Here is an 11,092-nt window from a genome sequence, read left to right on the forward strand (position 1 = left end):
AACGAAATGACTAGTTTTGTTGAATTCGCACCATGGAATGTGGCCGCTGTTAAGCAGACACCCTCTGTGGGAGCTGAATTCTAGATGTATAGGTCTGTACAGCATGCCTTGGCCCGCTCGCTTTCCTTCAAGGGATGCTATGAAAATGTGGAGGAGTCAGGAAATGAGGGGAATTAGGCCAAATGCTAATATTTGCAGCGCATTACATCTATGAGTGGGCTTCGGTCGCGTCTCTCCGCAGAGACCTGGTTAAAACTCTGAGCCTTGCATAGTCCCCAGAACAGTTGGTGAAGTACAGCAGTAACCTTACTTAGTACTGTACTTTAACCATCAAGGCGAGAGCTAAAGTCAGGATCTCGAGTGTGTGTCTCTCGCGTTCTGGATACAAACGTTTATGACTATCACTGCTGTCTAAGTATACCACCTAAACATTTAAAGGCCCGAAACAACGTAATTGTAGGTCTAAGTCTCAAGAAATGCATTTGTTTCTTTTTGGTTATTCTTCTTTGCTGCATGGCGCGTGCAGCATCGGTGCCTCTTGCCAGCCCCAGACACTGGGCGCAGCTGTAGAGCCCGATGTAACAAATATTATGTTTGTCTGTATGATAATTACTGCTAGTTACTAAGTCATTCTACATATTTTGAATTGTACAACTGTGAAGGCCATTTTCGGGCTATACTACGGTGTTCTTTCTTACATATCAATCAGGCGTTTGATGCCTTCCAAGGCATTCAATCTTTCTGTTTTCGACAAGAGCAAGGCAGTCGCGGCAGATAAAAGAGCAGCGGCCTTGAAAATGCTTTGTGTACACCGTAACCAGCTGGTTTTCTAACTTGAGAAGCATATTCTTAGGAATTGCTTAACCAGCTTCTCACATGGCTAAAGCAAAACTACCTTGTCATGAATTGTCTTCGCCGACAGGGGTGAAAGTTCAGCGGCCCATTTCGTGGCATTATTTTCATGTTAGGCTGAGGCTGCTGCACAGCTGTAGCCAAATAAACGCTATCCCCATGAGCTAATAGGCAGCTGGGTTCTTTCGTACTTTTTCAGACCGATGGGGTTGGCTCCAGCAGTACAGTGCCATGTTGGTGTTTTTTTCCCACAGCATGTATAATGGCTCGAGAAGTTTAGAGGCTTCGTTCGTGCAGAGCCATTTCAGCTCTTCGAACCAAAAAGTGATCTCAAGCACACTACTAAGCCATTCATTAGATTGCACAGCAAAATCGCATTCCCTTGGTCCCATCCTGTAACAGCTTGCGAAGCGCGGGCATTGATACCTTATTTGCGTCTGGAGCCGTTTACACAGTCCTAACAAAAATGCAGTGAAACTTAAACAGTACTCTTGGCTCTGGATGTGTCTTAAGTCCAAATAGCACGATTTCCCATTGTCGTACGCGCAATTTATAGCCGCCTTCATTGTCTTTCAAACCACGCAGCGATCTCCTCCTTTCTCCTGCGTTTTTACGCCTCCAACTAGCTGATTTCAAGCTACAGGCTTGTGCTGATAAGGTTAGCGAGTCTTCGATGAGTAAATGCTTTGCTTGAGTAGCACTCTACTCGCTGCAAAACATAGCATCCTGCCGTATCGATGGCCTCTCCATCGGGGCGTTCATTCTCCAGACAGATCATTGCGTGCCTGCTGGGAACAGCGCCAGCAGTCTAAGCAAAAAGAGGTAAATATGTGAGCATTCATGGTGCACAAAGCATGCAGCTGCTTCTAGGAATGAAGAATGACAAATGTCGTAGGCAGACCAGGCAAACTTTGCCACAAGATGACTGATGGTACAGGAGGTCGACGCCGTTTAGCCTAGTGGTGTTACTTCGCGGCGGTATTCAAATGAAATGTGGAGGCCCATGAAGTTAACTGACCGGATGACTCGACAAGTGAGCAGCGGTGTGAATACCTTTTTGGTCTCTATGGACCACTTCACGCATTTCGCAGAACCTCTCGTCAACAAAAGGCAAACGTTCACAGAATATTTGCTTCTAAATTATTTATGTATATTTGTATTAGTGAAGTACCAGAGCAACAGCCCAGTCAATGAGTCGCATTGCATTGCAGCTGTGCGCGCGAGCTCTTTTGAAGTGCAAGTGAGCCTAAGGCCTAAAGTGTTCATCTACAGGGGAACTCTGGGGTGGAAAGGTTTTCAAAAAGCTGAGAAAAGACAATTGGAGATCTTAGAGAAAAGATCAGACTCCTGGTAAACACCCAGTGTGTGCTTCCATAACTTTTAAAGGAGGTAATGAGTTTTTCTGCCAAGCAAATAGTTGGAGGTCCTACGGGGCAATAAATACCATTATCTCTAGCCAAAAAGGAAGAAAACAAATAATTGAAATATATAATGGGGCTGCTGAGGCCTGAGCCAATGGATTTCTTATTGGGGATTGCGAAAGGTGCTGTGAGGACTCCCCGATATACTGCCACAACATCAGTCAGGTAAACCCAGTTTCTCCTGAATGCTAGCATTGTTCATTTCACTTCTTTATTGTTCTTTATGAGCCTTTAATGCATAAGGAAATGTTTGCACTTGAGTTGAAAAACAGGCGCTAGGCTCTGAATCGCCGCTGAGAACCTTCCTAAAGGGCCCCCACGGATCCTGATGAAGTTGTTGCTGTGGCTCATGGAAATCTGCTCTGTGCCGGCTATTCTACAGCATTGTTTTGTTCATGCAATTCACTTATTCTGTGGGCTTATAGAAGTCTTCCCCGTGGCAAAGTGCTAGCTCTCCTTGCGCGCACCACAGATGTACGGAGCGATTGGTAGGGGGCCAGCCCCTCACAGACTTTGTCACAAAGCCTCTTTTGTAAACTCTAGTGCACAACAGACGCTCTCGAGTCAACTGCGTTGATTTTAGCAGCTAAATGCATTTCTATGCTGAAGCCAAAATAGGCGATCGAGGAGGCCCTTGAAGCCCTACGGGACTGTGGGCCATTCGGAGTTACGTAAGATTGAGTAGGCCCTAACATGCGCAAGAATTACTCGAATATTCATGTGACTGCTCAACGCAGCACACCTAACCGGCCTATAACTGGGAGTATACCACGGGTCAATTTATTACGAATTACCACATGCTGGCGGTGGGGGCGCCCAGGGTGGCGCCAGAAACGCTTAACTCCTTATTCATATGCACAAAATTAATTAAATTGGCTGTATGCATAGAAAAAGAAATTATAGACGAATGAGACGTCCTCACAGCCTATAACAGCAGCAGCCGCAGCAGCAGCAGCCGACGCAGTGGCGGCGTAGCTGCAGCGCGGCCGCTGTCGTTCTATGAGCTAAACAGAGCGCAGAAAGTAAGAATAATATCAGTTAAGGTGTTATGTGTAGGTTTGATGATTAGGACCCAAATTTAGCCAATTATTTGTTTCTTAAATCCTCGGGAGTCCTTGCCGGGGCTCCTCCTGTCTGCTGCCTGTTGGGCTCGGTCGCGAGCAGTTTTCAGGTGTGCGCGCAGCCCAAGTATTCGTTTAACAGACGAATAAAGTGAACCCCTTTATTTCTTTTCCTTTTTTGGGCTTGTAGCTGCACACAGCGCCGGAAACTGAGCATGGCGCCGCACGCAGCCTCTCGTTTTCTCTCTCTTTTGACCCCAGCTCCCCTGAGCAGGGTCTGCCTCAACAGGGGCCCCCTAGCCTCTTTCAGGGCCCCGTCTCTGGCTTCTGTGCCCTTGCACGCAACATGGGGCCCCAACAGCTCTCAGAAACGTGGCTTCGCCCACGGCCCCGGCACTGACCTCACAGTTGCCTGCCGCACGTCCACTTCCCCCAGGCCCGACCACGGCCCCACCACCAGCATGAATCTCTTCACGGCCATCAACTCCGCCATGCACATTGCTCTGGAGACAGATCCCACGTAAGTGCTCCAGCAGCAGCAGACGCAGCAGCAGCAGACGCAGCAGCAGCAGCAGCAGCAGCAGCCGCCAAGCATGCAGCGCCAGCAGCCGCAGCTGCAGAGGCGGCGACAAACGAAGGCTTCGCTGCGTGTGCCGCGGCTGCCGCTGGTGTTGCAGCAGCGAGTGCTGCTGCTGGTGCTTCTGCTGCTGCTGTTCGTACTGCGCCATTCTAATCATGTATAGAAGTCCAACGACTTCTTAAAAGGTCAATGTGGGCAATTTTCATTTGTTAAGGTGTACGTACACTCGGGGGTTTTGTTTGTTTGATTCGCCTTCTGCGGAAACTGGGGGAGATAAAGGCGGCTTTAAATTGATCGGCTCGCACTTGTTCTTGAACTTGCATGCATTTGTAAGGGTCATTTACTAACAAGCATAACAAGCATATTTTACTGGGTTTGAGGATATATTAGTGGATTTAATTACATGCATGCACGCCAGATCTATGCGGCGCCCGTGACGAAGAAAAAATACTTTTTTCTCGCCTTTTCTCGTGTCTTTGCTGACCAAATTTTTGCTGGCCAAGTGGTTGCCCTGTGCAAGGTCTGTTAGTCACATTTCATTTCATCATATTTGAATTCTAGTATTTTTTGTATCTTCTACTTTTTCATCCTTTTGAGGCGGCAGCGGATGCCGCGTTTGCAGCCTAGTGACTGCATTCCTGAAACCGTTACGCTCTCGTCTATTACTTGACCACAAATAAAGCCTCTTTCATTCACCCATTTGCATTTGTTTGTTTATTTGTTGGAATATATTTATGTTTGTTTGGTTTTATTTGTTTATTTGCACTATCATTTGTTCAGGGCATGCGTTTTCGGGGAAGATGTTGCTTTTGGGGGAGTCTTCCGCTGCTCGGTGGACCTGCGAGACAAATTTGGGCACCACAGGGTTTTCAATACCCCGCTTTCAGAGCAGGTAAGAAGAATCAATTCGTTTATTAATAAGTAAAAATTAAATATCTATATAATTAATTAGTTTGTCGATCGAGCTGCTGAGCACTTAGTTACGTTTTTGACTTGTAGGCCAGTTATTCCGTGAATTGCTGAAGTGAGGTTCTGCACATCCGCGCGCTTTTCACAAACATTCGTCCAGCGGATTTTGTACTTCTTTGCGCTGCCGAGAAATTATAATTGAATAAATAAACGCAAAAATTGATAAAGCACAAATAGACTGGGAACAAAGCGGATGGCTGTAATTAGTTGGGCAAATATGAATTGGGGAGTTAAACTCAATGATCCGCAGTTTCGCACTTGAGTTCAGTTGGGTAAAGTGTTACACTAAATTAACTCGCTAAATCTCGACTAACAAGTGGAAAGAGGGTCGAACTGCTTGGCCAGAGGAATATTTCATCTTCTCATTTGCCTCCTACACTCATTTCTCCATTACTTTATTATTTATTTATTTGCTGTTTAATTCCTTTTCCTTATGCAGGGCATCGCGGGTATGGCTGTGGGCATGGCTGCCGTGGGCTACACCGCAATCGCTGAAATTCAGTTTGGGGATTACATCTTCCCCGCGTTTGACCAAGTAAGAGCGAATTACTGGCGAAAATGTGCTTAAAATGGACCGATAAGACGTATGCAAATTATATTTATCAATTAAATGGTTCATTTCTTTGTTTTTGTCTCGTGTTGCTGCTGCACCACCTGGTTGTTGTCAGCTCGTTTATGTGTTGATGGGGCTGCGAACGACAAGCTAGAGTTCTTCTCTTATGCCACTCTCACAACCAAAGAGTAAATTGATCTTCTGGATTCTTCTAAATCTGTTTATTCAATCTGATAGATTAGTATAGTGTTTGCCACTCCCTACCGCGGCATTTGTGGATGAACCTCCGACCAGCGCAGTGCATTGTCTTTTTTTTTGTCGGATTTGTACGCAAAAGAGGCAATAAAAAGCATAAAAAATAGATTGCTGCACTTTCGTTGGCGATTTTGCATGAAGATTGGCTTGTCGGCTGCTGTTTGGCCCTTGATCCCGCTGAGCAGCGCCTGGGCTGCTTTCCACTAGTCGGTTAAGCAGCTGCTCCCCAGCCTAGAGGTTTATGCACCAGTGGACGAGTGGTCCACTGGTCCAGGGGGCCTCCCAGAGCCACAAGGCAGCAGCGGTTTGCTTAATGTTGTGCTACAGATCGTGAACGAAGCCGCCAAGTTCCGCTACCGCAGCGGTAACAACTGGAACTGCGGGAAAGTCACTTTCAGGTCTTCCTGGGGCGCTGTGGGCCACGGAGGGCTCTACCACTCCCAGTCTCCGGAAGCATTCTTTGCGCATGCAGCAGGACTCAAAGTAAATCCTACATCCTAAGTCCAAGTTCCTAAGCCCTGCAGCTAAACCCTATGCCAGGCGAGGCTGTGAACTTCCTGGGAGCGGCATCGCCTTCCAGCCGCAAACCCTAAACCCTAAACCCTATCTCTCAGTGCGAGTTTGGAGGCTTTTGACAGCTGAGTTGCAAGAAAGGGCAGCTGCTGCTGGCGTTTCTTGTTGCTGTTCAGATTGTGATCCCGAGGGGCCCTTACCAGGCCAAGGGGCTGCTGCTGAGCTGCATCCGAGACGAAAACCCCTGCCTTTTCTTCGAGCCCAAGGCGCTCTACAGAGTTGCCACTGACGAAGTCCCCACCGGGGATTATATGCTGGATTTGAGCAAGGCGGACGTGCTCAAGGAGGGAGAACATGTGGGATTTCGCGCCACTAGCAGCCCGTTTTTTCGCCTTTTGTTTCGTCTTTTCTTCCTATTTTATCTTTATTTTCAACTCTTTTCCTCTAAGCCTTGTGTTACACTTCTGGTTTTTTTCTTTCCCGGCTTCGTGAAGTTCGGTTTCTAAGAGTTCCTTCTCACCGGTGCCGTTTCGGCGCAAAGTGCTTGTGCTTGAGCTCATTAAGGCCGATGCATATGGATGAGCCTTTTGTGTCTTATTCTCACCTGGATGCAAAAGTTTATTTTTGTCAGCTTTCATATTTGTACCTGTGTTTATAATTCTATAGCTTCATGGCTTTACCGAAATGCGTACATGCATATCTGTACCTCGACTTGTGGCAACAACTGCATGGACATCCATATCTGTATACATGTGCATAGCTGTATCTTTGTTTATTTAGTTGTACTGGTATTTATATGTGAATATGTATCTTTGTTTATATTTGTACATCCGTCTGGATGCCCATTTCTGCGTCTGTCGCTATGTGTAGCCACATTTGCATTTGTATGTTGTCCAATATATATTATTCTTGCCTGTATCGGTTTCAGTCTATATCTACATATGTAAACCTGCGCATGTATGTCTGGATCTATACTTGTACATTTGTACTGGTAGTCATCCATCTCTGTTCGTAGATATCTCTATCTACTTGTTCATATCTCCATATCAACATCTACATGTGCATGTCTGTTCCTGCATATTCATATATCCATATCTATATCTCTGTGTTTCTTATATTCATCCCTATCAACACATTTCCCACCCCATTTCCATGTCCAGTCCCACTCCTAACCCCATTTCCAATTCCGGCTTCATTTCCATTTCGAATTCCATTTCGAATTCCAGTTTGAAGCCGAACTTCAGTTTGAATTCGACTTGAAGTGCCGCTGGCGGTGGGTGTGGGTGGCAGGTGACTGCGGTGGCGTGGGGCACTCAAGTGCACCGGGTGCTGCGCGCGGCGGAGTTGGTGGCCGCAGAAGGCGTGAGCGTGGAGGTAATAGATCTGCAGACAATAGCGCCTTGGGACGTGGACACTGTGGCTGCTTCGGTGCGCAAGACGGGGCGCCTGCTGGTGTCTCACGAGGCGCAGCAAACCATGGGCTTTGCTGCTGAAGTCGCAGCAGCAATCCAGGAAAAGTGCTTCTTCAGCCTCGAGGCCCCCATCAAAAGAGTCACTGGATACGACACGCCCTTCCCCCTCGCTTACGAGCCCGTGGGTCCTGCTGCTGCTGCCGGCGCTGCGTGCCGCTGCTGCTCCTGCAGCAGCATGCCGTTGCTGCTGCTGCTGCATGCCCCTGCTGCTGCTGCTGCAACAGCATGCAGTTAATCAAAGCTGGCGAATAAAGGAGATATAGTGCTTATGCAGAGCCGGCCACTTGCGCGGGAAATGCAGGTTTTTTTGACGCATGTTTCGTCTAGTGTACATACACTTGGCGCAGTGTTCATTTCATTTGCTTTTATTGCCGAAGTGAAAGAGAGCTGCTACTTGTGGGCCGGCCGTGCAGCGGCAGGCGCAGCCGATGAGCCTGATTCTAGCTGCTGCTGCTGCTGCTGCTGCTGCTGCTATTCCTTTTGTTTGCAGTTCTACCTGCCCAACGAGTGGAAGCTGGCTGACGCGATGAGGGAGTTGAAGGCCCACTAAGTTTTCGAAAAGTTGAAAATGCGAAATCCAAATAGTGAATAACAAGAGCTACAAATGCATGCAAAGGGCCGGGGTGCTGCTGCTGTAGGGGGCGCGGTGTGCATGCCTTTAGCCACTGCAGTCAGAGACTGAGCTGCTGCTGTAGCACGCGAGGCTGGTGCAGCAGCAGCACGACTTGCTGCTGCTGCTGCTGCTGCAGTCTTGCAGGCAGAGGGCTACGCGGAAACTAGCGGCAGGCTCGGGTCTGGTTAGGGGAGGGCTAAAGTGGTGTTTGTTTTGGTTGCGGTCATTTCGCTGTTGTTATTCATAAATGAATTGTTGGCGCCGCAGCAGCGGCTCCAGCTGCGTCTGCCGGGACGGGGTGTACGTACACTGGAGTGTACGTACACTTGAACAATTAGTGACCCTTCTAACTCAACAGTTCATTTAGATAAACCAAACAAAGGCCAGCGACGCGGCAACCCTACGATGGTAGACCAGTGGTCATTCTAGCTAAGTGCGCTTGCTAGTTACTCAGCAACAACTTGCAGCAGCCATTTGCTTCTTCTAAGGTACAATTAACGCACAGCGCAGCTGCTGTTGCTGCTGCTGCTGCTGCTGCAGCGTACACAGACCAGCGCATGCACTGTCGCAGCTTCTTAGGGGCTATTTGCAGCGCTTCACTTGGAGCCAGCAAAAAGTTTGGTATCTTCTGCTGCTGGCCCTCGTCTGGCTGTTTGGCTCATTCCTGGGGCCGAAACTGGGGCCTTGGCACCAGACTCTGCAATAGTTTGAAGGCGGAACACTTTTGCCAAGTTCGATAAAGCCGGAATTGAATAAAACATGGGGCAGCTGCCTCCTTACCGGTGTTCAGACCACTCACACACTGGGCCAGAAGGTGAGTGTGGGGAAGCGCAGGGGCCCCTGGCAGCCCAGTGTGTGCAAAAATTAGGGGTGACACGAAAGGTAAAACGAAGTTGAATTCCATTAGAGTAAAAGTGGAAGCTTGAGAGGAAGTAAGAGGATCGCAGAGCTGAGGTTGGGGTGTACATGCAGTTTTGCTGGTGTCAACATCACGCAGCCTCACGTCAAGCCACTGGTGAGCTCACCGGTTGTTGGGTCAAAAGTTATCAGTTGGTCTTTTATTGTTACTTTTTGGATTTGGTTTTTTATGCGATTCGTCGCAAAAAACACTTAAGACGAGACTGCAGCTGCTCTTCTGTCGGCTCCGGGGCCGTCGTTGCTGCATGTCCATTCGCGGGTTTCGGCGCCGAATAAAGCCGTAGCTGCGCATTTCTTTGCCTTTGGAAATCTTAATTGACGCTATCTTTCTCCATTTCTGCGGGTTTTCCCCCTGCCTGGCTGCGTAGGACTCCTAGCGGAGCCAGCTTCTCATCGACCAGTTGAACTGGCAAGGAACCATCCTTTGTCTTCAGATCGGATCTGCAGCTGCAACTCGCAGCAGTTGAAACGAAATTGGCGAGCTCTTTGTGTCAGTGGTAGCAGCAGGGGCTCAGCAGCAGCCTGGAAGCGGGATCTTTCGCGCCCCTGCAACTGCTCCTGCAGCAGCAACACCTGCTGCTGCTGCGGCTCCTGCCCTCTGCTCTTGCCCGCGCCTCGGGAGGCGTCTGTTGGCCAGGCCCTGCGCCTTGCATGCAGCAAAGTCCCCAGCTGTGTGCCCCGTAGGCGGCGGGCCGCGTGAGTTTGCCGGGGCTTCTTCGCTGCCGCAGCTGCTGCAGTTGCTGCCGCTGCTGCCTGACCAGTGGTCCCTGTAGCTGGCCCCGCCCGCCCACCGGCAAGCGCGTGGACTGCCGCCGCGGGCGCAGGCGCAGGTGCGGGAGCAGCAGCAGCAGGAGCAGCAGCAGCAGCAGCGGAGCAGCCGGGCGAAGGAGGAGGGGCCCCCGGGGGCCCCCTAGCTGTTTGCTTCTCCCGTGCGGCGCCCGCAGCGCCATGCAGCAGAGCCCCGGGGCGTCGCCGGGGAAGCCGTCTCGGGAGGGTCTTCCTGTTGCTGCAGAAGTTGCTGCTTCGGTGTCGGACCGCGTCGCTGCTGCTGCGACGGCCGCTGCTGCTGCTGCAGCAGTGGCTGCTGCAGCGCGCGCAGAAGCCACAGCAGCCGTCGCCCGCCGCTACCTCCAGCCCTGGGTCCTCGTCGAAGAGTACAGCAAATGGAGACACGAAGACCAGCAAGAGTTGAGGGTTTGGGAGCCCCGGGGGTCTCGGATATTCCGTGAACATTTGCTGCCTTACGTGCCAGCAGATGTGTCTCCTGCGGTGGCGGCGGCGCAGGCCGCAGCAGCGGCGGAGGCGGGCGCGCCCAGCAGCAGCAGCAGCAGCAGCACGCCGGGCAGCAGCAACCGCTTCGCCGCGTTCTTCGGGGGCAGCGCTGCTTCTGCTGCTGCGCTCGCCCAGCACCCCTGGGCTGCTGCTCAAGTCAAAGAGCTGCTGCGGGAGGAGATCTGGGGCGGAGTGCCCGACGCGTACAAGAGCTGCGTGTGGCTGCACTCCAACGGCTCGCTGCAGCAGCAGCTGCTGCAGCCCGGGCTCTACAGGCAGCTGCAGCAGCAGGCCTTCGGGGGGCCCCCCTTCCCCGGCACGGACCCTGGCCGCTGCCCCACCTTCAGTGGAGGCCTTTTGGGTTTGGAGGAGGACGTTTGCGGTGTACAGACAACTCTGAACCAACTGGAGCTCGACGGAGACGCCCCCCTCGCCACTTGGCGCTCCGCCCCCGAAGAGGGGCCCCCCGAGGGGCCCCCGGGGGGCCCCCAGGGGCCCCGGGGCCCCCGGGGGCCCCACAACTGGACCCACAAAATCCGACTCCCCCACCCCTACTTGCCCGGGGTCTCCCCCGGCAGCAGAAAGCTGGGGGCCCTCAGCAGCAGCAGCAGCC

At 51.0% G+C, this 11,092-nt stretch overlaps 2 protein-coding genes across 2 annotated transcripts in view; both read left to right on the top strand.

The window, feature by feature from the left end:
* Positions 1-3,549: 3,549 nt before the first annotated feature.
* On the top strand, positions 3,550-8,226 carry ETH_00025495 (branched-chain alpha-keto acid dehydrogenase E1 component beta chain, putative; the record flags this gene model as incomplete). Its single annotated transcript, XM_013373222.1, has 7 exons — positions 3,550-3,854; positions 4,695-4,806; positions 5,323-5,418; positions 6,019-6,174; positions 6,381-6,560; positions 7,495-7,797; positions 8,167-8,226. The coding sequence occupies 7 exons, from the start codon at positions 3,550-3,552 to the stop codon at positions 8,224-8,226; spliced, it is 1,212 nt and encodes a 403-aa protein (XP_013228676.1).
* A 1,929-nt stretch (positions 8,227-10,155) lies between these two features.
* ETH_00025500 (uncharacterized protein) overlaps positions 10,156-11,092 on the top strand; it is a gene marked incomplete at both ends in the record, with an annotated part of 1,068 nt that continues 131 nt past the window's right edge. Inside the window, one exon of the mRNA XM_013373223.1 lies at positions 10,156-10,861. Within this exon, the coding sequence (XP_013228677.1) occupies positions 10,156-10,861 (706 nt within the window). The remainder of the gene's footprint in view (positions 10,862-11,092) is intronic.

The sequence above is a fragment of the Eimeria tenella genome, genomic scaffold, assembly GCF_000499545.2.
Source record: "Eimeria tenella Houghton genomic scaffold, Eth_scaff125, whole genome shotgun sequence".
Lineage (NCBI taxonomy): Eukaryota > Apicomplexa > Conoidasida > Eucoccidiorida > Eimeriidae > Eimeria > Eimeria tenella.